The 27830-nt window shown below is 46.0% G+C and overlaps 1 protein-coding gene across 1 annotated transcript in view; it reads left to right on the top strand.

The window, feature by feature from the left end:
* The window catches only part of LOC126543306 (uncharacterized), a 28653-nt gene extending 13546 nt beyond the window's left edge, over positions 1-15107 (top strand). Inside the window, exons 10-20 of the mRNA XM_055077922.1 lie at positions 1201-1354; positions 3165-3251; positions 3421-3499; positions 4058-4194; positions 4335-4434; positions 5017-5118; positions 6533-6748; positions 10838-10928; positions 11041-11243; positions 12426-12510; positions 13496-15107. Coding sequence (XP_054933897.1) covers positions 1201-1354; positions 3165-3251; positions 3421-3499; positions 4058-4194; positions 4335-4434; positions 5017-5118; positions 6533-6748; positions 10838-10928; positions 11041-11243; positions 12426-12510; positions 13496-13695 — 1454 coding nt within the window. The 3' untranslated portion in view covers positions 13696-15107. The remainder of the gene's footprint in view (positions 1-1200; positions 1355-3164; positions 3252-3420; positions 3500-4057; positions 4195-4334; positions 4435-5016; positions 5119-6532; positions 6749-10837; positions 10929-11040; positions 11244-12425; positions 12511-13495) is intronic.
* The last annotated feature ends 12723 nt before the right edge of the window (positions 15108-27830 follow it).

The following is a 27830-nucleotide window of genomic DNA, read 5'->3' on the forward strand; positions in this document are numbered from 1 at the left end:
ATCTACTTCAGATGTCGGGTTCCGTGATTACTCGTTCTAAGATTATTGTCAAATCGCTACACCCCGCGATGTCTACGCCAGCTGTGCGTTTGTTATGCCAAACATGGATTAGGTGTTTATGAAAGTGTTAGGCTCAGTGTTGTCACAGCTACTGATTTATCAGTATAGGTATACTGATTTCTATTTTTTTTATTGATTCAGTGATAACGCTTCGGAATCTGCTGATTTTTGTCGCCTTTCAGAATAAAAGAGCAAAATCTACTACTTTCCCGAAATTTTCTACCTTATTTACTACTTTCTACGAAATCTACTACTTTTCAATACGTCACTGTTAAAGCGCGATCAACTTTTGCTGCCCACGTGCGACGAGTTACGTGTGCACTTTCTTTCGTATTGGCTTAAGCATAGTCTGAAACAGAATGAACACTTTAGCTTTCAGGAGCCAGATGTCATCTGCGGCCCTTTCAAAACGATTTGAGGGTTAGAAGAAGGCGTCTTTTTAACAGTTATCGTAATCGAAATTCGCTGTGCGCCGTGTAGTTTATCAAACCAGGCACCGCGCCATGAATTTTGGAGGTGATTGCATTATTGGAGGGGGGGGAGGGGGGGCAGGGTTGCTGCATTGCAGAATGACGAAAACTTCGTTGAAAATGTCCCTTTTGTCAGAATAAAAAATTGAATGATTTCTACTGATTTTTCAATCAAAAATTTACTAGACATCTTAGAGTTTTATGACCTGTGGCAACACTAACAGAAAAAAACAAGAATAATTTAGAAGAACATTGACCTGTGGCAACGCTAACAGAAAAAAAAAATATCTTAAAAACACTTTTATGTCCAACTTACGCCCCCATAAAAATATTCCTTTAAATATTTTACTGCTGGGTTTACGCCTCAAGAATAACTAAACATACTCAGTTCCTGTAGCGATATATACAGCAGCGTGCCACCTAGTGCTTGCAAAGGCCGCCAATGCGTGCGACCTCTGTGACCCTGCCCCCTCTCCGCCCGCTGGTGTTCCCCGTAAGGTAATCAGGGCCAGGTGATGCGCGGAAAGCACTGGCGGGTGGCATACGGAAGCCGGTTGACCCAAAATGAGCCAAAGGGCGGCCCCGCCCCACTGACTCACGCCGACCGCGAGCGCCATCCGAAGTCGACAAACCACTCCGGGCTGTCTCCGCGCTGTCTTTCCACGGTCAGGGCGAAAGAACCTGTCCGCGGGCGGAATCTTGACCGTGCCGCTCACTCTGCGGGACCTCCTCGTGCACCCAGACGTCTACGTCGGTGCATCGGTCGCCCACAGCAGCAGTCGGAGGAGCAGCGTAGTTCCAGTTCATCGCCGCCCGGAAGCCAGGTACGGAAGGCACGTGTGCCCGCTCTGCAAATAGGTTTCCGCTCGTGCTCTACGCGTCGCTCTTCTGGCTTCGCTCGTGTGCAAAAGAATTGTGGAGCCTGAGGTTGCAAACGACGTGTCATGGTCCTATCAATGAAAAAAGATGACTAATCGAGCAGCAGACGTGTGCGGCGGGCACAGAAGACGCTGCATACAGTATACTGAGCAGCAAGAATCAAGGGAATCGAGTGGCTCGATCTTTTGTTAGCAAATTCCGTATGAAACCAACAGACAATGAAGCCTAACTTCATTGTCTGTTGGCACCATACAAGTTCTCGTGTTTCGTCTCACGCACACTGCACAATCAAATCTCCCTCTTAGATGCCCACAACTGTTCAGCTTTATTGTGACTTTAATTTATGTGGTGGTAAAACGAGGGAGTATTATTCATGGCTGTGTCAAGATCACCCATGCTTCTCGGACGGCGAATAGCCTGCTCATTCTGCATTGCGAATATGTTTCCTTCTGAGATAACTGCCCATAAATGTCTAGGGATATTCTTTAAAAATAATCTTCCTGGGTGATTTCCAAAACAATTCTCCGAATTCTCTTTTGGAGATTCCTACTGGAGGAGAAAAGAAAGAGAAAAGGCAGTGATGTTAACCAGATTCCTACTGGAATTTCCAAAAGACCCGTGACAAAATTATCATTGCTCAATCCACCCTAGTCGTCTCTCCACCCCCCAAAGTATGTTTCATTTAGAGAGAAAGCTGAAGCAAAGGCACAGGGCGTGGATGCCTGCAGCGAGTTGCGTATCTGCGTTTACGATTTGCCGCATGGAAGCTGCATTGCCTCCACAGTCACGCTTACTGCACATAAATGTTGTTTAGTCTGCGCGACAGTGGAGCGCTTCTAGACACAAACTGAAGGTGCGAGGTGTGTGTGAATGGTCAGCAGTTTGCATGTCTTCGCGTCGCACGCTATAACAGGGCTTACTTCTGTACTCTATTTTCAATAACCACAGCTAAAGTTGTATCTTATCTCGCAAAGGTGCAGCCTGGTGGCCATTTAAAATTTCGTTAGCGGCTCAGCCGGCCAAGGCGATTCGCCTTCTGCAGCATCAGTTGCTACCCTAAGAGCGAAAACTTGTTCTGCCCTCTGCTGTCCGGGTTCGTCACTTTGGTGCCACGAGTGTGCGTGGCACATGCACATGGCAAACATGGAGCAGCTAAGAGGCTCACGGTGATTTCCATATGGTAGCTGCAGGCAGAAAGGAAGACTTGTCGATGTGGAACTTCGCAGGGACCAAGCATACCTAATAATACTCTCACTGTAAATACTAGTGAGAGCCCTAAAGTGCGCGCGATGAAATCTTGAGGACCACAAACATTAAAGTTGCAGAAAACTTTCGTAGAGCGGGCGCGCAGACAGTCTTCGCGCCGGCAGCGAAGGAAGAGGCGAGTGATTGCGACACCATTTTGGCAATCCAATAGCGCAGCGCGCTAGGCTGTTTTCTTCTTAACTATACATCATAGCGTGTTTAGCGCTAAGCTTGCTGACTTGGTTGCACAAATATTTAATTTTACCTATGCCTGTGAACTCTGATGCTGTCCGTTTTAGAAGAATGGCCCAATATCGTGTAAAATCCTCGACAAAAATGTAGATGAGCCCTCCTCGACACCAACGCATACATACAAAAACTACTTTGTTTATGTAAGTTCTTTGTACCACTTGGGGGGGGGGGGGTAGTGTTGTTATTGTTGCTGATATATATTACGCATGACTTTGAAGCTGTATTTCCGGTCCAGGCTTACTTTCAGGAAGTGTGAAGGATGTACCGTGGTAGCACTTGCGGTCTGCTGTCGTGGACACTGTTTGCCATCTTCAGCGCCTGCAATGCGAGAGTCAGCTTCCAAGGGTATGCAGATGATTCCTTGCTAATTAACTCAAAGAGGTGCGCATTAGGAATACTTACAAGCTAACAGAGGTGTCATGCCTGCAGAAACAATGACTATTTGAACAAGTATCACCACAGTTTTGCGGGACAGTAATGAGACACTTTTTTGTTTTTCTTATTCCAACCACAGGCACAAGCTCGTAAGAGCCTATCTAAACTCAATGTCCTCCGTCGAGTTGCTTCGAGACCTGCAGACGAACAACACTCATGTAAGTATCCACAACGCCCACTGAAGGTCTCGGCAAAGCAGCCGCAAGGCGCATATATCGGATCGAACCCAGCATCTTTTTCTAATCCACTATTTATGAACAAATGATGCCTGCTTCTATCACTCGCAATGGTCATTTGGAGCCATCAGGGGCCGTAACCCCGCAACAAGTTTACAGTGTCTAGCTACAGGCTATTTTTTAAGGTGTGGTCATATATGGCATGTCCAAAATGCAAAACCTGAGCGTACCGACTCGATGGATGTATGGTTTTTATACAGAATCTCATTATCTCTAAAAAATCTCTTTGGTTACTGTCGAACTACCACTGCACTCTGAAAACAATCGAGTGCTTGCAACTCATTTTTCTGGAAGTAACTGATTAGCACAAATTTCATTTTCAAAAATTTCCCATTCTTTAGAGTTCACGTCCAGCCATCCCTTGAAGCCAGTACTTTACGCCTCTGCTGGCGTTGTTAACCTACTCTTATTGCACGTATATATCTCATGCTCTTTTACTTAGTCATTGCCCTTTCGATTACTTCGTTCCAATATACGCAGCTGGACTTCTGGGACGAGCCTGTCTCACCCGATCAGAACGTCACCATACGCTTGCCTCCATCGGAAGCTTTTACGTTCGAAAAACGTCTCGAACTTTGCGGAATACAGTACACTGTTCTCACTGAGAATTTGCAAGAGTAAGTCTTACGTCGTTCAAGTGACTCCGCGTCGCTTATTTATTTATTTATTTACTTATTTATTTATTTATTTATTTATTTATTTATTTATTTATTTATTTATTTATTTATTTATTTATTTATTGCCATTTCACTTTTAGGTGGATTGATCGGGAAAGAAATGATAATCAAAGAGATGGAGATCTTTACCCTAGGGACGCTGATAGCTTCCGTATTGACATGTACCATACTCTAGACGAGGTAAGTGGCCATCTCTCAGCCAGCGGCAAATAGCGAAAACGTTTGGGTGCAAGTTTTTAGGGCGCACCGAGGGGCCGGAGTAAAATGTGAGCGCCTCATATGAAACATAATAGGCCATTGCTCGAGTTTCCGCGCTCACCCGGACATGATTATATTGGCGTGATTCATTTTTTGACATGGAAGGTCTTGCTTACAGCCAATTCAGGGGCAATTTACATGTCGGTGCTACGTCGTGGAGACGAATAATGAGGCAGGTGCTTCATTCCATCAACTCTCATTTAATTCCGACGCAGTATTACAATTACCGACCATGTGCGCTTATGTGCATGCCCTGGAACAGCTTTTCTTAGTGTTTGATGTTTGTGACCTGAATTCGTGTGATGCTACCAACTAATTTCACGCTCAGTACGATCAGATACTTTCGTCAATGAGATGGGCTCGTCAAACTGGTCTTGTTGCTTCTTTCCTAGGAACTGCCTAAGTGAAACTGCGAAAGAAACTAAAGTGAAGTAAATTTAGTATTATCTTATAATGCCACCTGATGTATTTTATTGTTTCCTCGTATTAAATATTGCTACCCAGATATACGGATTCCTGGATTCATCTGCCCAAAAGTTTCCCAACCTCGTCAGCCGTGTCACTATCGGGAAAACAGAAGATGGAGCTGCGATTCGTGGAGTTAAGGTTTGGACTCAAAAATATCTTCTGCGACTTGGTGAAAAATAGCCCTGGGGAGCTCCAAGGAAATCCTAGCAAATTTTTTCAAGTTTTAGTAAGGATTTACTAAAGGCAACTCAGCTCTTAAGTGGCACTCCCCCCAACTCCCTGTAATCTGCCACTCCAGTTGTTGCCGAATAGTAAAGTACGGTGGGTTTGCTCTGCCGCAGCCTTTTTGGCACGCCACTCCTCCGGCGTGACTTTCCTCGTCGGAGTTATCGAGGAGAAATATATCTCGCCAAAAGCGCGACTATTTTATACCCCAGCCTGACGCCAGACATCACGTCACCACCCGAAAATCCAAATGCTCCGACATGAGGTCAGACGGCCCTCAAACTGCTCCTCAGGGCCGCCGTGGACTCCGGCACACTGATCAATACTTAAAACCGTCATTAATGCATCCCTAAGTGTATTGGCGACGTCTTGAAACAAACGTGAGCATCTATAGCGACTACCCGAACTCTGTGCAGTTTCAGCCCGCTAGTTGTTCTGGTGTTTGTTCTTTTTTGTTTGTTTGTTATTTTGTATCACCAACAAATTTTGTAACAACTCCGGCGCTTCGTTAACTATTAAACTTCCTTTCAGTTCTATTGTACGATGGATTGACTGAGCAGCTATGGATGATAATGATCGAACTTTATGTATATCATACGAAGTTTGGTCGCCTTCCTTGCGGGTGGCCTTCTCAGTCCAGGGGGCCATGTGACCTGGCCGCCTGCCTTGCCCTGTTCACTAGCTGGTACTGGTCATCAGGGTTGAGGCTGGTGAGCTAGGTCTTCCCCTGCGCCAGTGTGGGGTTGGGGAATAGCGGGGGGGGGGGGGGGGGGGGGGATATTGGTGCCTCGGTCCCATTCCCAAACTATGCGGTACAGGGTGTTTGGCGTGTGGCAGAACTTGCAGTCGTATTCGTAAAGTGAGAGCCTGAGGGTAAATGAGATGGTGTTTCTTGCCATTTGGAAAAGTGTTGGTTTGTAGTTGTGGGCAAGTTATCGCGTCGTCTTTCCAGATCTTCGTGTGCGGCGGGGCATATATCCTTCTACCCAGTCTGTGGTGTGCGAGTATGCCCGTGTATCTGCGCGGTACAGCAGCTATGGAGAAAAAAAGCAGCTATAGAACAAAGCAAAAACTGAAAAGAAATGCGGTAGGGGCCACACCGTCCTGTGTTATGCTCCCTCCCCCACCCTCTTTTTTAAATGTATGTAAATACAAATAATTATCGAATTGAAAATTCAAGTATGCCTCTCTGCTGTCATCGCTTCACGTAAATTTTAAAGGCAAAGTACCTATCCTGCAGCTGGAGCTTCATTTAATTAAACCATCGGGATGATGCCTTGGGATTAGTGCACAGTGCCGCATGCTTAGTGTCCGATCTCCCGTACAGATCAGCTCCGGGGGCAACTCCAGCCGGCCAGCCATATGGATCGACAGCGGTATCCACGCCCGCGAATGGATCTCCACAGCCTCAGCGCTGTACATCATTGACCGCTTGCTGAAGAACTACAATGACAGCGACGACGTTACAAAATTGGTTGACACCTTCGATTGGTACATATTTCCTGTCATTAATGCGGACGGATACAAGTACACCTGGACCACTGTAAGTGCACAGGGTGGTATCTAAAAGAAGTCGAGCACTGCTTTTATCTTTCAGTGACCGACGAAGGACGAAATTCAGCTGAACGCCAAGCCTAATGAAAGCGCTTATATCTCCGTACCTAATCTGAAAATGTAATACGTTAGGGCCATTACGTCGATCCTTCAGGTTCACACTCCATATGCAGCCGCATAATAATGAAGGCAATTCAGAAAAATGTCAGCCACAGCAACATTTCGTGAACGTGGCGAATGTGAGCAGTCATGATTTATTCAGAACAGAGCGACTCTCTCAACTACTGTTGATGTCGCAGTTGCCGGGGTTCTTGTTCGAGCCACTCGCGATTTGCCAGAGGAAACACAATGCCTCCCGTATTCTCACGTCCGTCGCGCAGTGGCTGAATTTACGATCACGATATTCTATACCGGGTGTTTCTACGAAGATTTTATGTAATATTTAAATATAGGCGTTTTGAAATAAAAGAACCGTTCCTTCGGAGACATTCCGTCAGTGGTGGCGCCCACGGGGTTACAGGTGACACGTGGCAATTACTCGATAATTAACAAAAATGCGTTACTCAAATTTTAAACATTTACTCTCAGCGTACTCATCGAGCTTGCTTCAATTTCCCAATTACGATGAGCACACTGAAACTAAATGTTTAAAAGTTCATTAATGCATTTTTCCTAATTATCGAGTTATTGCCACGTGTCACCTGTCACCCCGCGGTCTCCACCACTAAAGGCATGTTGCCGAAAGAATCGTCAGTTTGATTCAAAACGGCTTATTTTGATTATTAATTACAGTCCTCGTAGAAACACTCGGTATAATGCGCGCCATTTCAGGGTGCGCTATTGTCGCTTCAGGATGCTAGAAGTATACGGTGTTTTCGCTATAATTTCTGCCACGCCTTGAATAAATGACGTGCACGCTACGCCAGCGAAACTGCTACGCCAGTGAAGCTAACCCATTCACTGTTCTCTTGAGCAAATAAGAGTATGTTTAAACATGTTTAATGAACTAATTAACAACAATTAATTGTCATCTAAAATGTGAAATATTGATTTAAACAGAAAACCTTTAATGAATAAGTTGCACGGTGCACAGAGAAATATCCAATCGGTTTATTTCCATGAACACGTTGCGGGATCCATTTTTACGGGCTCTAAAAGAAGACGCACGTCCAGGAGTTCGGGACATGCGTTCGTCGCGCCATCTTTCGACGGCAGCCGCGCGCCCCGCCGTAACTGCAATAGGAAAAAAAAGACGAACAATAAAAGGAATTTACTTACTTAACACGACTCGCGGTTACGGCATTCAATTACAGTGTAGGGCGCGCAGCCGCCCTCGAAAGATGGGCCGACATGTACGTGTCCCGAAATCCTGGGGATGCGCCACATCTGAAGAAGCACCAATTTTCTGTACGCTCGCCAGCAGCAACCTCTGTGCCTTCAAGCAAGTGTCGAATTTTATGTATTTATTCATTTATTTGCGATACTGCCAGTCTCAGTGAGAACAAAGCAGGTGGGCATTGTATTAGACAGTTTTACAAAAAAAATGAACAACGAGCTGAAAACAAATGAGCAATGCGCTTTACAAGTGAACAGTGTGCTGCACGCAAACCGAACGTGTGAATTGGCAGTAAGCGAGAATGGTGGTTCCAAGGCAACCATCCGGAAAAGGCATCGTCATTTAAGCGAATCTTTCAAGTGTTATTCGATGTGTCCTCGAACCTTTGTATCGAAGATTTTGCGCCTAACTCGACACCTTAGGAATTGTATAATTGAAGATGGTTACTTAGTCGATTAGGGTCATATGAAAAATAAGTTGCTTAATATATACCAGTAAACAGTACTGCGTGGGTTGCGGTCGCGTAGCGAGCACCTGCTTTTTTATTATGGTTTGTCACAATGTAGCTGGAACACTCTGTATTGTTGTTTAAACTGAATGACAGACCATCCATATTTTACTGAATTTGCTCTAGTCGGGTGCAATGTGCTGCGCGAAAGGAGCGAATTGGGCGGTTGAAGCAATGCAAATATTTTTATGCGAGCTTTCGTATCCTCCATAAGCGTATCACGTAACCTCGGCCTGTATTAGTGCAAAAAATGCGCACCCTGTGGAATAATGGCAGCACGCAAATTTTCCAAATTATTAACACCATCAAGGCATTAATACGAAACAAAACAGTGACTCATGTACACATTTTTATTTTCCGTCCTTTGTTTCTTTGTCAATACGGTTTAGATCGATTACGTTACCGATAGCGACAGGGATATTCTAGGAGTACTAGCCTGTGTAGCTTGGAGAAACAATATACGCGGAACGTCTAAGACATTACAAATGAAAAAAGAGTGTTATTTACCTTGCGTAGAGCGCTGGGACAGTATAGAGTTCACGTAAGGAAGAGATTTTACAACGGCTCTGACGTTTTGTTTTCTTGACAAGGTTTCACAGTGTCTTGTCGAATAGCTTCGTGTGCGCGTAAATGCTAAAGGATTTGTCCAACTTTAGCTATTAAAACGAAGCCTTCTTTGCCTCTTACTTCAACTTTCCCACTACTGCTGCTGCTGTTGCTGCTGTCCGGCACACAGCGCCGGGGGGTGGTTCAGAGCGGGCATATGCGTCGTAGGAGCGCGGCAGATATGTAAAGCGAAGTCAACTCATTTGGGGTCTTCAGACCTTCCCGACGCGTTGCCACAATGGCCTCTCGAGCTTCCTGGGCGTCGCCACAATAACCTCTGGACCACGGTGATTATGCATGACCCTCCGCAAAAGCATGGTAGAAGGTGCCACGCTTACCTTTGTACTCACGCGCTGCGATCATGAAGGGAGGTAGATCGAATTGTAGAGAGAAGCGAAAGATAGGAAGCTGAGAATGCACAGAGCAAACACAGTCACGAAATCAGTCTTCCCACTCTTCACTTGTGGCAGCTCGCATAAATGGGGGGCGGTGGAGGGGAAAGCCGACGTTATAAAGGGCGCCTCGTTTGGAGTCTCTTCCATAAAGGAAGCGCTACTACAAGACAGTGTAACAATTGCGGACAAACTGAATAAATGCAAATTCAATAAGTGGTACGACGCAGTAAGGCACGTGTCTGCTAATTCTGAAAGGTAAACATCGATCAAATTGTTCAGGGGACAAGTGACGTAGGGCGCTCAGACACAAATACGCATTAAAGTACCGCAGCGTCAGGACAACACTATACGCAAGCGGCCGCACCGCAAGTCAACACTTCTGTGCCCGCAGCGATTGCATAGTGGTTATGGCGTTGCTCAAGGTCGCGGTTTCGCTCCCGACAAGCGGCAGCCGCATTTCGACGGGGACGAAACCACCACGACCTCCAGCAATGCAAAAGCGCTCGTGTACTTAGATATAGGAACACGTCAAAGAATCCCAGGTGGTCAAAATTAATCCGGAGTCACCCACTAAGAGGTGCCTCATAATCCGATTGTGGTTTTCACTCGTAAAGCCCCATAATTCAATTAAAGCTCAACGCTTCTGCCACGATGCGATGTGCCGTTTGAGGCAATGACAACGCTAACGTCGGAGGCTGTAAACAATAGCGCGCACCAACGCCTCAAGAAAACACGTCTCGCTGCGAGTTCTGAGCGCTGAAGAAATGAAACATTCGCCATCACTCTCACCACCAATTATTGTCAATCAAACAGCGCAGAAAGCATCGCTTACATCAATTTCCACAGTTCGTGGGATCCGCGTTATTTCTGTTTATGTTTACTTTTCAGTGTCTTCTTTACTTATTACTCAAGCATTCGAAATTTTCTACTGTATGGCGTTCATTCGCTACACCTTGAGCATTTGGTCTTTCCGCCAGAAAACGCTACGTATCGCCCAAAATCCGTAATGCGAACACTAAAAACATTCTAGTTCTGGTACAAATCTAGAGTAAGTGTTTATGTCCAGCGCATAAAGTGTCTCCTTTTGTTTTTACGCACATGTTTCGTCTGCATGCAGTGAAAACATATATAATAGATATCACAGAACAAGAGAATGCTCTACTTTATTATTCTGACTTGGACAGTTTACTTACTTGAATCTGTCTCTCTTCGATTGCTCACTTTTCTGCGCAGCATCGGCTGTGGCGAAAGAACAGGGTGAGAAACGTGGGAAGCCTCTGCCGTGGAGTGGACCCGAATCGAAATTTTGACGTGCGCTTTGGCCGTAAGTCTGAAACATCTAGTACGCCTTTTGGCGCAAAGTAGAGCTTGCTCAAGCAGTCGCGAAATCGAGACGAAAATCTAAAATGAATATTTCACAATCGCGCTTCACGCAGTAGCAGGTTCGAGCGCCAACCCCTGCGCGGAAAACTTCGCCGGCACGTATCCGTTTTCGGAGCCCGAGAGTCGTGCCATCAGAGACGGCATCAACAACCTCAAGGACAGGCTCAAGGCGTATATCAACCTGCACTCGTACAGCCAAATGGTTATGATACCATACGGCTACTCCAAAGGATACACCAGCGACTACAAGTCCCAGGTTTGTCGTCACACCTTCGGTTAAAAATCAGTCATCATTTCATTAGAGCAGTGTGTGTACATGCACCCTGGCTTTCCGTTTTGTATTGGCATTACCGTCCCTGCCGAGCGCGAATTGCCTTGCAACTCGTACAACTCTTGCGTATCATCTCGTTGTATTCCTGTCAATTACGGCGATCGCGAAAGCGTCAGTGCGTGTAGACGTGAAGCCATAAATCATAGTGAGTCGATTTGCCAAATTATCCGCCTTTTTTGTTCTAGAATACAGTATATATATATAAGCAAATTTTATACATCTAGCGGGAGCGGTAACGGTACAGCGAACTGTTTAATTAGAAAACTTCAGCCCAGCGTTGTGACCGTTCGGCATTAGAGCCCCAATCACCTGTCGACCTGCGCACACTAGCTATTCCGTGCCAGCTACATGCTCATTAGCTATGGCGCGAGCAAAGCTGCCAGATGGCCGAACAGACCGTGGTAATGGAAACTTGCAGTCGTGGGCTGAATCAAACATGTATGACATACATATCCAGGTGTATAGCTATATTAACAAATATATGCCAGTCACCTGCATCGTTCCTAATTGCGCATAGGTCTCATTCCGCAAACACATTTTGCAGGTATGTGCACATAGGCCTCTCATATATACGCTGTCAGTCATGCTGATCTCAGACAGAATGTTTTGCCATGAGTATGCATGCAGTACTGATATTCAGCATTATGTCTGCAGTAGAGAGTAATCAGACGAGCACTGTCAATCGCGATTGAGCCCGACAGAGATGAAGTTTAATTTTTCGACGTCAAGAGGGCACCTTTGCGCAAGCTTGCGAAAGGGAGCCACCGGGCCTTAACTTTGAAGGCTTTTTGAAAGCGTCCGTGCAACCGGGAGATAAGAAACGATTTAACGTCGTTTGCATACACGTAGCCATAGACTCACGGAAGGCACTTCAGCAAAAAAAAAATCTCCGCCAGTAAAATATAGCCGACGACCATTTCATAAGTGAAGGAGAAATGCGGGGAGCCTGGAAATTTGGAGAGCGCAGTTCCTGCACTTGAGTGCACGCGTCGTATCATAGGATGTGCCTCCATCTTCCGGAGTAAGCGATGTCGACAGTCCACAGTCGTCGCCATAAGATTAAGCTGTCCCCGGCTGCCTTATTCTGCGTTTGTTCCTCTTTTTCAGTACGAGGCTTTGGAGAAGTTGGTGACTGCCATCAGAAAGCGGAACAGCGCCTTTTATCGCCACGGCACAGCAGGACAGACGTTGTGTATGTACATCCCATGGCTTTATGAAAACAGTGATTGTAGTCGTACGCCACACCGTACTGGGTTTGTTGGACGCCGACGCTAGTTCGTCAATTTCTTCAATTTGTCAGTAAAGTATCGAAGTAGGAAATTTGGGCGCCTTGCGCTGTTCCTTATCAGCTCTTCGTTTGTGCTATTTTCATTTTTTTTCGTATCACAACCAAATCGCCCAACAACACGTCTTGTTAAGCTTTAATTAATTCAGTATAAAACCAACTTGCGCATGCAATGTTTTGAGTGTATTTGTTATAATATACCACGACAAACAGTATTACATGGAGTGCTCCGAAGAAATACTGGCTGGGCCACAGAAGTGAGATTTTATTGGTACACATTTGGACAGCAACAAACAAATCGCACGATCTGGCGTCTTGTGCATTATTCGGTATTTTATTAAAGCTGCTACTTTTATATCTATTGGTACGCTTGAAGTTTCAGACACACTTGATCAGAGCAAACCATCTTAGAATGCCGACCTCATAAGCCATCGCAGCTGAGGGCTACGAAGGCACTTTTGCAGTTCTTTAAAAGAATAATAGAGCTACACAAGCGGTTGTAGCCTGAATTGGTGTTCGTTGTCCTGCACGTGATCCTGTGCTGTGATAGTGGCCGGCTTTTAGTAATGTGTCTGTGCTCTCCCTCTCTCTCTCTCTGTTTCCTTCTTATTTTTCTACTTCCATGTTCTCCCGTGTAGGGCAGCAAACCAACGTTTCTGTACTGGTTAACCTCACTACTTTTCCTCTTTCCTCTCTCTCTCTTTAGTGTTCGCATCTATTCATGTTTGTCTATTATGTTATATTTAGTTATTAATTAGGTGACACAGCAGTTTTTAGTGCTGAGTCACCTAAATAATAGCTGGAGTTACATTTATTTACAACATGCAAGAAAAAAAGAAAAAGAAAAGGGGGGCAAACGTTTTTTTTTTTTTTTCCTTTCCCACTGCTGCAGACATCACGTCGGGTGCAGCGCTGGACTGGGTATATGACAAGGCTAAGGTGAAGCACACGTTCGTCGTCGAGTTGCGCGACCGTGGCCTGTTCGGCTTCATCCTGCCGCGCGAGTTCATCACGCCGACGGGAGACGAGCTTTTCAGTGGTGTGAAGGCCCTCGCCTTCCACATCATCAAGGCCGAACTGAAATCCCGATGAAAGCACGCTCCCGATACTGTCACAGGTGTCGGTCTGCAGGCAGACCGCCCTACTGCCCGCGCTTTTTGCGCCTCCAGTTCTCAACTATTGCAGAAAAATTCAAACTATGCAGAAACTGTACGATGACGCTGTCGAAAATTTAGAGCGCACCTGCGCATGCGCAGTTCAGACAGCAAGTTGCGAAGGAAACCTTAAGCCTATCACATCGACGAGCAGTTGGCCGTTCAATTAAAAGGGAGAAACAAAAAGAGAGTGAAGATATGTTCTGAAAGGCAGCGAGGTCGGCCTGAACTAGCTTGCCCTGTCTTGTGGCTCTGCACTGGGGCATGGGGACGGGAAAGGAAAGCAGTTGTCACGATAGAGAGAGGGAAGTGCGCACATATAACTCCGCCATAGGCGGCATTTTCCTGAGCCCAGTCCAATGTCGACAATGTGTGGTAATAATTTTGCAGGAAGCTTGGTTAACTGCCTTACTTCGAGTGTTTTTAGGAAAGAAGTGCGGAGCGTGAAACATTAAAATCGTTGACCTATAAGAATATCGACGGTTGGGAAAAACTTCTCACACGTAATAACTGCACGACGCAGCGGCGATGGACGAGACATAGGCAGTTCGACTTTGTTGGTGATGGACAGACAGCTGTAAAATTAATCGCATACTCGGTGTCATACACTGCTTTTGTTTTGTTATGTTTCGGTTGCAGCAAATAGCAGCTGGCAGCTGCGCCTGGCAGGTATGCCTGAGATGCGGGGAAGGCGTTGGTCTGCCCATTCTGTGTGGTATAGCTGATATTCCTGCATCCCGTGCCTTCATTTCAATGTAACGTGTACAATTACATTCGCGTGAACGTAAATTGAGCACTGTCCGTCTGGCATAATCCGGACTGCGAACAATTGTTCAACATTGCAATTTCTTGGTTTGATCCAGCAACCTAAAACGAAATTCGTCCCGCCAGAACACGTTCTCTGAGTGTCCAGAATATACCCATAATATCAAGTGTGGCACTGCATTTTTTAAAATTTCGATCCATAGCAAATGGTGTACTTCTATTTTTGTCGATGACATCACTATGACCTACGCAGTAAGACAACATTGGCAACATTAAGCATAAGTGCACAGTGATGTTGTTTGAACTTATTGTTTCATTTTTAAATAGATCTCGCCACAAAGAAATGTAATGCAGCAGCTGTTTGTACTATTCAGTGGCCTCCCGACCTCTTTAAGTTGACAGTCATGATTCATTTAAATTATTCAGATCTCAACTGATCACTGAATGTGCTATTCCTATATCACGTTTGAATGTCGGCATGAATTTGTAGCAGCTGTTTCAAAGGTGGATTTTCCATCCATTTTGCTTCCTATTTTGCCCGACATTTCTACACATTATAAAGAAGATAAAGAATATTGAGTGTCACTTGTTCCTTTTCTGGTGTTTGCTGTTTTTGTCTTCGAACATGGTAAACGCTGCCACTGTGTTAGCCCCATGTTCTATGCTTCAAGAAAACAGAAGTACATTAGAACATAACGAACCATTCTTTGTAAAGAAAGCACCGCAATAAGCGGTGCTTGCAGCTGGACCAACGTCTGGAATATCGGGTCAAGCTATTCGTCTCCTGCAGTGCTATCATCAATATAAATCTTGACCGTGTGAGAATGTCGCCTTTTTTCAGAGCGCAGCTCTTAGGCGCCCGTTCCTGCGTGGAGCATCGGCGTGCCTCGTCCTCCCTCGGCGTAACCGAGCGAACGAGCACAGGGAGCGATGAACGAGCGAACGCGGAGCGCAGCGGCGGATGAAAGACGGCGAGAGCGAAGAGAGCGCGAGGAGGAAAACGGCAAAGGAGTGTGCAGCGGAAGCATGAGGAGAAAAGCGGAGGAAGCCTCCTTGAAGCACCACCAGCTGGCGCTCACGTACGCGCATACGTCTAGGCAAGACAGTCTAGGTTTAAGTTTTAGCGCAGCTAAATCCGGTGGGATGTTTTTCAACGATACAACTGATCAGGAGCTTACAATACTAGGCCATGCAATACCTAGAGTGGCCGAATACAAATGTCTCAGGGTATGGATAAACAAAGGGCAGATGTACACGGAAAAGCACGAACAGTCTCTCATAGCAAAAGGGCGAAGAGATTCCGGGATAATGAAACATGGGGCATTGCGGGGGTACAACAGGTATGAAGTACTGAGAGGTATTTGGAAAGGAATATTGGTGCCGAGGCTTACTTTTGGGAATGCAGTCCTGTGCTTAAGGGAAGAAGTTCAGTCGAGACTGGAAGTAAATCAGAGAGCTGTTGGAAGATTAGCACTAGGTGCCCACGGGAAAACCACAAATGAGGCAGTACAGGGGAATATGGGCTGGGCATCGTTCGAAGCACGGGAAGCTCAGAGTAAAATCCTATATGAAAAACGCCTGAGGAAATTGTACGATAACAGGTGGGCAGCTAAGGTATTTAAATACCTATACAGAAAGAGCATTGACTCACAATGGCTGAAGAGAACCAGAAAGCTAACCATGTATGCCGGACACGAGGATGGAGAAAGACAGAGCATTAAACGACAGGTTGAAAACGCGGAAGGTTAAAATTGGATAAATTCAATAGAAAAGAAGCATAGTGTTGAACTATATCGATACTGGAAACAGCAGATCAGGAAGGAAACGTTTTATGATAACTCAAGAGGCAGTGCCCTACTCTTTGAAGCTAGGTCAGGTTGTCTTATAACGCGCAGCTATAAAAAGAAATTTAACGAAGAAGAAGACACATGTACTGTGTGTGGTAAATCTGTAGAAGCAATAGAACACCTCATACTAAAATGTGATGGTATCCATCCCGGTGTCGATACGGGCACAGTCACGCTTCCGGAGGCCCTAGGGTTTAGAGATAGCAATAGTCATGTAAATAAACATGGGGTGGAAATTAGGAAAAAGCGATTGGAAGATTGGTGGCTCGAAAGCAGAGAGGTGACATAAGGTTAAAAGTGTATGAAGAAATATTTAAAGAAAATGGCGTATTTTAATAACTTACAACACAGTTAAGCAAAAACAAAAAGCTGAGCATGGTGGCAACTGCCATCAGCCCGTTCCAAAGGGGACGCTCCTAACTTCCATTTTTCCATCCAACGTACCCGATTCTTTCAACAGAGCCGACCACCATGCGCTCTTTCGAGGAATCGTCGTGTGGTTGTAGTAAGCGTTCCTCTAGAAAAAGATGAAACTTCTTTATCCAGTTTCTCAGCAGTATCCTCAGGTCTTTAGCAGTATCCTCAAAGTAGGTTCTTTGTCAGCATTGCCATTTGTTGGGCGTGTTGGTAAACTGACTTGGAAAGCATATTTAGCGCCAGCAAACAAGTACAGAAGGGAGACGACACCACAATACGCTATCTTCAACCTTTTTGTCCTTGTTTGCTGGTGCTAAATATGCTTTCCAAGTAGGTTCTTTGCTCTGACGAGCGTATAATCTGTTTTCTTGGAGGCTTTGTGCCACGAGGGGGAACACGCAGGCTTGCAACTGTATCAGGATACGAGGTCGAGGCCGTCAAACTCACGAGCCGGTGAACCTCTTTCTAGGAGACAGCCAGATAAAGGAGGTCCAGAAAATGCGAGTCCTCGGACTGTGGCTGCAAAGCAACAAACGAGTAGACCACACCATTAAAACCCTTAGGACTACGGTGAAACAGAACTCCCGTATGATCCGTAGAGTAACTTATCACCGAAAAGGTTTCAAGGAAACAGAGACGATCCGGCTCGTTCAGGCTTTTGTGCTAAGTCGTCTCACATATAGCCTCCCTTTCCAGGACCCCACGAAAACAGAACTAAAGGCCCTAGATGCGTTGATTAGAACGTCGTACAAAGCGGCTCTCGGCCTACCACAGGGAACCTCTACTGAACGCCTGCTGGCCCTCGGGATTCACAATAACTACGAGGAGCTACGGGCAGCGACGCTCATATCTCAACGGGAGCGGCTTAGCTTGACCTCCTCTGGCAGTAAATTACTTTGCCGCGTGGGTTACCCTACTCGTCCACAGTATGCGGGAGAAGAACTCGAATCTCTGCCCAGAGTCCTTCGTGAAAGGATAATAGTAGCCCCAATCCCTAAGAACATGAGTCCAAAATACCACCGGGGACGTAGAAGTGCTCGAGTTCGAAAGTTAATGCAGCAATTCGGTAGAAACCCGGATACAGTCTACACAGATGTCGCCCGATTTGGTGCTTACAAATACGCCCTCGCAGTGGTAGGAGCGGCCGCAAATCAAGGGCTTGTGACTTGCGCCACGGCTAGAGTTGCATCTGCGAATACCGCAGAAGCTTCAGCCATCGCGCTAGCTATTAAAACTAAGGACGCTCTGGGACAATCGTCGATAACTCTTACAGATTCCCAAGTCGCATGTAGACTATTCCTCACCGGGAGGCTACCACACAGCACCACTCACCTATTAGGATCTAACCTAACGCAGAAACACATGATCATCTGGTGCCCGGGTCACGCAGGACTCGAGGGCAATGAGAGAGCGGACGGCGCAGCTCGTGCTTTTGTCAACCGAGCGGTCGACCACTCTGACGAAAACCCCTTTTTACCACGAGACATCCTTGAGCACCAGCGGCGCGAGCGAAGAAAGTACAGTCCACCACACCCTGACCTATCCAGGCAGGACTCTTATGACTGGCGCCGAATACAGACGCACACATTTCCAAACCTTTATTTGAAAAATGCCATTCACCCAACGCTGTACAGCGCTCGCTGTCCTTGGTGCGGAGGCCGGCCAACTCTCGCCCACATTACGTGGGACTGCCAGAACAGGCCACCCAAAATTAATACACCGAAAATAGCCGGCAAACTTTCCGGAAGGGAGCAGTGGGAGACTTGGCTCGCCAGCGAGGATCGGGAGATGCAACTGGCGCTCCTCGACCAGGCACGGCGGACCGCTCAAGCCAGTGGGGCCCTGGACTAGGGGCTCCACCCACTCGCTTTTTGCATTTTTTTTTCTTTTAAATAAACGTTTTGATATATATATATATATATATGTCTACCGATAAAAAGACAAAACACAGACAAGAAGAAAAATGATAACACCGCTCGTGTAGTCGTTTTTCTTGCTGTCTGTATTCAGTACTCTTAGCGGTAGACAAGCCTTTTACTAAACACCAACTATAGGTCAATAACAAGTTATTCCGAGACTACGCTTTTGGTAATTCTACAGTTTCCTCTTCTCTGCTAAGGCCTATGGCGTCTAGAATGATTACTAAATGTTGCTTAAGCTTTCGCGCATTGGGGAAATTTGCCAGCCACATGTACAATAGATACGTCGTTGCTTCGCCACACTAGCGAATGCGCAGCCCAGAGGAAACTCGAAACCGTCAGACCACCTGCTGTGCACTTCGGTGACATAACGTGCTCTCGATGAAGTTACACCCAACTACGCAAGGACGATACAAATAAATAACGAGAAATGAAGAAAGAATGGGAAAGGAAAAGCAGAGGACGTGCGATGCGGCATCGCCACCTCGGTCATAGCACCAAGCATCATCTGGAAAACGTTTTTTTTTCAGGGCCAAGAGCCTCAAGTCTCGCTTTTGTGCCAGACAGCGTGACGTCGCCATAAAAAAAAATACATAGTGTCCGCACCCGAGCAGTGACACACGTGGCAGAGGATCATCTGCTGACTGTTTGCGAGAATGAGTCCCCGAAAGGGTGCTTTCGTCACTTGGCTCCGCGGCAGATGCAACCGGCGATGGACCGACGGCGGACCGAGTTCTCGGGTGCGCGGAACATCTGTACATTGAAGCCGTGCGGCGTAGACAGATTGTGCCGCTTCCGCCTGGAGCGCAGTTCCCCGCTCTAGAACTTTGCTCACGATATAAAACTGAGCCCCTGAGTCACAGCCAGCGTAATTGACGCGCACCCTAAAGCCGAAATCGACCTGCGCGCTACCTAGACGAACACCTACATGCTCCGTGGTATCACACAGCATACACTCTTAAAGAAACGTTGTGTCAGTTACAAACTAAAATGCATTAACGGCTAGTCACAAAGTTTACTAAGGTTCCAGTAACCATAGGTAGTAACGGCACAGGTTGTGCCGCATCTGCTACCCAAACTGGTTCACACGACTAGCACAGGTAGTAAGTTTACAAACCATACACAGCGGTATAGTTGCATTTGCTACCATTTGCTACCCAATCAAGTTAGTGGGGCCTGTCTTGTTTATAAGCAGCATTCCAATCGCAAAGGAATAATGAGGTCGTTTCTGTTCTGAAAGTGTATCATAAACACGTTCGCGAGATTTAAAATAAAGGATGACCGTATTGCCTCACAGTTTAGTTTTATTTAATAACAATCAAATGATGGCCCCTAAGGGTTATGCGTGGCAGAATTATTAAGTTGCGTGTATAATCTTCGGTATTGTACAGAAGGGAACCAACGACAAAGGGGAACAACGCAGAGCACAATACAATGATCGGGACACTACGCGACATGATTCTGAGAATGACTTGATGAGTATATACGGTGTAATCATTTCTAATTTTTCCGGAATTTGTAGAAATCGCCTGTTGCAGATAGCGCATTTCTAGTCCTTGAGCTGGATTTTTCAGAGAGGCGCACATTACTTGCACGACAAATCGAAATACAGATTAAACCAATTAAGAATTAACCAATTAACTTCTTAGTTAATTACGTAACGGTGCATAATGCAATTTACGAATTTTAGCTAGGTGAGTTTGCAAGGCACATCCACTTGGAATGAATGTCCAGAATGACACCAGTATGTAGAAATGCGCCATCAAAAACGCCGTAAGAGTTCGGTGTTGTTTTTTTGCCCGCAGTACAGTCCACAGAGGGCATGCCTTAGCCACGAACTTGACCGACTGGACGACCAACCGCTATCCGAAAAAAGAATTCTAAAACATCGAAAGGACCTACCTTCACAGAAGAAGGCCGTTGAAGCGCTTTTGCGCTTCTTGCGATCTACCGGCCTGTGTGAACGACTTTAACTGGAACGCCTTTTGTGTGTGTGTCTCCATGTGTGCGCGTTCCCTTTTTCTTTTTTTTTTATTCTTTCTTTTTTTCGTTTTCCTCTCTGTCATCTTTCTAACCCCTATCCCCCATCCCCAGTGTAGGGTAGCAAACCGGAGACTCATATCTGGTTAACCTCCCTGCCTTTCCTGTTCATTCTCTCTCTCTCACTTACTTTTTTAACAAAACGCTCTTCTTCAAAACAAACATTTTCTCGCTAGCACAGATTGACACGAATTTAAGTTAACGCGGCAATAAAACAAACTGCAAACATTTTAATGTCTAAAGGGACGCTAAAGAAAAACTATACTGGCAGTACGAGCCTTGGGTTGATGTAACTGTAAGCGATAACTTGAGTACTACAAGAGATGTGCTGCAGATGTTATCGACGAAGGCGTCCCTCAGCCACCACAGTGGACCTTGCACACAAAGCGGAGCCTTCATTTAGCATTAAAACGTGTTGAATAAGAAAGAATACACGACGTGCTCGACCTTGCTGCTGATGATGATGGTTTATTGGCATCTGCTCTGAAACGGGGCGCTGACAAATAGTCACCTAGCCTGCTTGATGAGCAAAACTTGAACAACGTGAACAAGGTGGCTCCTGCTTTCACCTTGTTCACGATTTGCTCATCGTCTTGAATTTCCATCTCCCGCATTCCCCGTTTTTTCCCTAGCCTGCTTGAGTTACTCAGGTACGCAATACATGCTTTTCATTCTAGCATTTTTGTATACATCTCTTTAATCGGTTTTCTCTTCCTCAAAACTTCTCTATCTACCTTGTACCGCTACCTATGCCCGTAATGGATCCCGTCGTATCAATCTCTTCTCTGCTTTCTTTTTTCCACTAATACTCTAAACGACTTTTGCTTATCTTGACTGCTGACCGGTTGATGCTTCAGTCCACTTTAAATCCAAGCGCTTCTGGAACGTGTACGTTACCAACGGGTCTCAATGAATGAATCCCTTCGCATTCCATTAGGATGTGCTGAGTGGTCTCCGGATTTTTGCTGCAGCATGCACATGCCTCATCTAGTTGGGAATACTTGCTCCGGTATGTTTTTGTGCTTAGGCAACCAACTCGAGCCTCAACTAGCAACTCACTGCCCTTTGCGTTATCGTACATATTTTCCCTTCTAATTTCTTTCTTATCATTCTTGTAAATCTCCGTTGACCTTTTTGTTTCCATTCTTTGCATCCAATTTACCGTCTATGTTTCTCTCACTTTCTTTCTGATGACTCCTGTTTGTCTACTTACACTTTCAATTACCCTGTATTTGTTTGCCAACTTTCTTGACCTCTTCCTCCATTCTTTGCCACGCTTTTCATGTACATATTGTTGCGAACTTTAGCCGGCCATTTATTTTAAGCCGTGTTCCTGGGTCTTTCTTCAAATATAATCTTGCTCTGCGTTTCTCCGACTTCAAAAGAGGCCCAACCCATGTCACCCTGCGTTGCCTCATTTGTGGTTTTGCCGTGGGCTTTCAAAGCCAATCGGCCTACCAATCTTTCGTTAACTTCCAGTCCTGACAAGACATCCGATTTTATGCACAGAATGGCATTTGCGAACGCTGGCGCTGGCACCATTGCTCCTTTCCAGATTCCACGCACCACCTCGTATTTATTGTGGCCCCAAAGGGTTCTATATGCATGTTTATTTCTGCGTTCTGCTTCCCCTTTATATTGAGATTATCTTGGTGAGTGCTTGAGTAAGACTTTCGTTAGTTAATGTATATACGCCGAGGTATTTAATCGCTTTTCTATGGGTATGAATTGCTGTCGTATTGATACCACGTAATTACTTGTCTCTCCATTGAAGATCATAATTCCCGATTTCTCAGTGCTAAACTTAAGACTTATAGATTTGTCGCTGCGTTTCCACACATATTCGCAAGTCCCTGTAAATGTCTTGTATTGTCTGCTAGTAGCATTACGTCGTGCACATACATCAGTACGGGCACCTTCAATTGCACCATTTGTCCATTACGCATGTATGATAAATCAAACCCTAATTCACTGTTTTCCAGTCGTCTTTCTACGTCCTTAACACGAAGCGTGAACCACAACGGAGACAGATGGCATCCTTGTTTCAGTCATTGTTGAATTTCCACCGCTGCATTGCATTTTCGGCCTTTCCATACTATTCGTACGCGGTTGTCTCTACATATCTCTCTCTGCAGCTCCACGAAATCGTCATCTACGCCTTCATGCTTGAGAATATCCCATAACAATACCCTGTCTACGTTGCCGTAAGCTCCCTTAATATATAGAGATACTGACCATAAAGGTCTAGTCTGCGCTACTTAAAGTTCTATGCACTGAGTCAGTACAAACATATCCTCTAAGCGTCTGCTTGGTGTGAACCAATTCTGTAGTTCCCCCAGTACATCATTTTCCCCCACCTACTCCAACAGTTCTAATTTTATGGCTTGCATTACCATTCTATATATCACCGACGTTACCGTAACTGGCACGTACGAACTCGTCTTAGCCTTATCACCTCAGCCTTTGTAGATGAGGTTCATCTTCCTTTCACTTCATCCAACCGGAATTTTCTTCGTTTTAATAACTTGCTCTATGGCATTAGTAAGCACTGCCTTGCTCTTTGGACCGAGGAGTTTGATTAGCTGTATCGGGATTTCATCGGGTCCTGCGGTGGTGTTATTAAGGAAATTTTCTTCTCCTTTTTTCCAGTAAAAGTTTTGTAAGCTAAATTTTTATCTCTCAGGTTTCTCTGTTGCTGGAACTGTTTGGGTGTGAGCTACGCTTTCTTTTGTGCCGCAGTTATCCCTAATAACGTCTCTGATGTACCGCAGCGCATCTTCTCATCGTCTTCATCCCTTGTATAGCCGTTAGCGAATGGAAGGTCGCAACATTGGTGGACAAGAAAGTCACGGCAATATGTCACAAATCCATAGATGGAACGGACATTCCGCATATAATAACAGAAATCACATATAATGGCACCAGACGAAAGAGTGCCTCCATAATTAATGTCTACAGCCCGCCGAGTCAGAAAAGAGCAACGTTCAACAAACTATTTCAAGAGACAGCAAAAATGGCGAAGGGGAGACCTTACGAAGGGGAGGCGTTACGCAGGCTCCAAACGGACACATATACAAACCCCCATAAATTGCACATGTACTATCCAACAGCATACAAGGACATATGCCCGTGGTGTGGGAGCACACCGACACTCTACCACATCACATGGGAGTGCACAGCTCACACCGAAGAACAAGAAGATAACAACACGAGAGTGAGGTGGGAGGCATTGCTATCTAGCTCCGCCCTCGGGGATCAGCTCAGGCTGGTCCGGAGAGCAGAAAGGATGGCGAGGGCCAGCGGTGCCTTGGAATAGGGGCCCGACCATACGGCGTTACCCCGTTTTAGGGGCAACGAAGTCCTTTCTACGAATAAAGTTTTGTTCTTCTTCTCCGAGTGCTCTTACATGGTTACAGAATCTTTTTGGTGCACCTTTGTCTCTTTCTCGAAAGTTATGAATCCAACGTTCCCTTGCGCCTTTAATTTTCTTTTGCACGAGCTCACTCGCATCTCTTTTCTTTTCTCCGTATTTGTTCCATCTAAGGATCACCTCTTCTTCGTGTAATTCCAACTTTTTGCTTCTCGATGATCCCTAGACGCCTGCTTATACTCTTATATAGCTTGCTTCATTTTCTCAATCGCTCCACCACTTACGTGGTTTCCGCTTCAGAATCTTTTTTTTTTTTTTTTTTTTGCCGTCTGTATTTTCTCCTCCTGCATAACGTCTACCAGTTCCTTATATTCCCAGGAGCGCCTCCATTATCTTCTTTGTTTTTTTGCGATCCATGTTATTTGCTTCTCATTCATTGTTATAAATTTTGATGTTATTGGTTCGTGTTGTGCGTTAGAAACCCTCCCAAATTTTAAGGTTAAATGTTTATGATCGCTACCCAGGCTACCTTTTACATGTTCATCTATGATCATTTGGTCTAGTCGTTCCTAGACCGTTTCTGAGACTAAGGCGTAATCGATACATGACTGCGTATTTCCGCATTGCAACGTTACCTGTCCATGACACTTATTCTCCCTATTAACTACTATAAGGTTCTGTTCATCGTACAGATCCAGCACTAGAGGACCGTTGTAATCAGTATATCCGTCTAAATACTCCATTTGCGTATTCATATTTTCCACTAATATTACCTGGCCCGATTTCTTGAATGCATTAATATTGCTTCTAGCGCAGTCAATCAATGCTTTATTTTTATCTCTGCTATCACTACCTGTCCATAGGTAAGCTACTCCAAGCCACGTCTTTTTGCCTTCTCATGTGCCGTTAACCCATAAATGGCCCTTACATGTCCATTTTAGCCTTCGCCACTTCATGCGTACGCCTCTGCGCTTCGTTGACCCGGTCATTTTGATGAACCCCATCGAATCCCGGCCACGGCGGCTGCATTTCGATGGGGGCCAAATGCAAAAACACCCGTGGTACCTAGATTTAGGTGCGTGTTAAAGAACCGCAGGTGGTCCGAATTATGCCGGAGTCCATCACTATGGCCTGCCTCATAACCAGATCGTGGTTTTGGCACGTAAAACCCCATAATCTAAATCTGTTGCACCTCTCCCATACAAGATTGTCAATAACAGGCGGCTTCCCCAAATCTCGTAGAGGCGTTTTGGTCAAGGCGTAGACGCTAATAGCTTTGTCATTCAGCTGCGTTTGAATTTCCAGCCGTTTTTCCTGCTTGCGACCACCTCGCATGTTTATGTAACAAATTTTACCGTCTCTATTCTTATCCTTTGTGGGTCTTTTCTTAACTCTTTGTGGTCGAATTGGCGTGTTGCTGCATTGGTGTGTCAGCGGCTGGTGTGTCACTACATTCAATACTTAATCTTCCTTCCTGATTGCCAGGGGCCCACCTAAAAAAGCTACTGCCCGTGCCGCCAATAGACGCCCAATCGGTGTTGCGACATTATCGCGAAAATGTATCCCGTGTTGTGCCTGACGATCCCTCAGAATAAAGGATGCTTCACCGGTAGACATGCGGCTATCACGGGTGCTCATCACTCCTCATCGTCACTCAAGGCAGCTCACTCAGCGTTACCCGAGTCTTACGAACAGGCGGTCATGTTCCAGATCTTCGGCTTTTCGAGCGCCCATAAATGACAGCTCGCTTCAAGACAACAACGTCGCCCACTCCTGACCGTCACGAAGAGGCCACTGATTGATGATAGGGTCATTGTCGAGAGCTTCCGGGGGAATGCGTCGACGGCTGGTTCACAGTTTGCCACGTGGTCGCCTCGTATTGTGCGACGTTGGAGACAGGAGAGCCACCAAAAGGGTGGGACGTTGGGGGCGGGAGGGGCTGAACGGTTCGGCGTTTGTGATTGGCCAATGAATTCCCTCGACAAGTGAAAAATAGAAGTAAACGACATAAAAAGCGGATCTGGACGGCTCGGACATGGAAAGACTAGCATGTAGTGTGCTCCGAGAGTTCGAGCCGTGTTTGTAAAGCTGAATCATGTACCTTTTGCATATATATATATATATATAAGTTTTTTCTGTTCTCTTAAACGTCGCTCGGGACCTTTCTTTCCCCCGGCACCATTCATGGAACCTTCGTGGCCGCACGGACTCCCGACTTCAAAACACCCGTCACGCACAAAGCGCCTCCGCGGCCTGCTCGGTGCACTTCTCCGTTGACGTCAATGACCGTAAAATTCACTGCCTTAGTTAGCGTCCAAATTTACCTGTTTACTGCAAGCGCTGCCCTTTCAATTGCATACCCCTGCCTTTCAACCTCTGGCACCGTGCACGCTGCGAGTTAATTGTACTTTCTTTGAAACATTCCGCAGGTCGGTAACCCCTTTGGCTATTTCCTTATATATCAACGTGTCAAAATCACATAAACGGCCAGAAACATACAAGTAGGTGAAGAGCTAAGGAGAGAAAACATATTTGAGCCGCATGAGTAAATTACTGTTCTACAATGCCAATAAAAGCAACTCTACCTCTTGCTCGTGCTCGCACGCTAGCGTGCGAGCAAGCTCGAAGCTAGAAAAGCCGCAAGAACGAAAGACGGGTGGCAACACCACCCTTAAATTTTCGCAGCATCTCGGTGTGACGTCACGGATTCTGACGGCGTGTGATCGGGATCAGCTAACTTTTTTATCGGTAAAGATGGAATGATTTGTATTCCAAAGGAACCAAAGACTAGAAAGTTTCAAGAACCGTTACTGAGTCGAACACAACGGCCTAAATACGAAAAAAAAAAAAATGAAATGAGTGACGTCATACTGACGTACCTGCGCTGGGGTTTCAAGCGAAGTTCCTAAAACTGAAACTTTAACCTTGATTTCTGGCAATCAACCTATATTACCGCGAAATTAATGAAAAAAAAATGACTCGCCATTCCGCTATGCGAAAGCGGATGGCCAGCGTAGCTGTGGAAAACCACCACTACAACTGCTGAGGGGGGTATGCAATGCTTTATTGCTCAATTCTTCCTCCGGCACACTACTCAGCCGCGGGAAAATGAGGACGTGCGGACTACCCCTGTGCTAGAATTGCACAGCAATACGACCAGCGGCAGCGCACGCCGCCACTGGTCACATCGCCTTTCATTAGGCGTCCCCATGCTGGCTTTGCTCGGCTCTCTACCGGTTCGATCATACCTTGTGCAAAACATGCACACGACACTTCGTCGTATTACAAGACACCTCCCTTTGTGGGCGATTCGAGAATGTGCACCACGTGCCCACTGCGTAGTTTTGCTGCGTTCGCATCCTTATTTGAATGTTTGTAAGCGTAAAACTCGAAAGTGTGCCGACGGCGGAGTGCAAGCGTGTCTATACGTGTACGATCCATCGCCTTTGCCCGAGCCACTGCAAGAGCGTGCTTTGTTTCCCCCCCGGTCGGCAGCTCCCGAGTCAGTACTCAATGTTTACCTTCCAGGCTGTCTTGCAAACGCGGCCTTCTTTGAAAGTGCCCGTCGGCGCGCCGCACGCGACCCTCGTCTGGCGACGAGGTGGCTGGCTCCGGCCCTGTAGTGAGAAGACGACGCGCGAAACCCGCGTCCTCTCCTCCACCTCCTCGCTATTTGCCTTTCTCTGGCGGCTAACCGCTCGCCGACCGCGGGCGT

The sequence above is a fragment of the Dermacentor andersoni genome, chromosome 1 (assembly GCF_023375885.2).
Source record: "Dermacentor andersoni chromosome 1, qqDerAnde1_hic_scaffold, whole genome shotgun sequence".
NCBI classification, from domain to species: Eukaryota; Metazoa; Arthropoda; class Arachnida; order Ixodida; family Ixodidae; genus Dermacentor; species Dermacentor andersoni.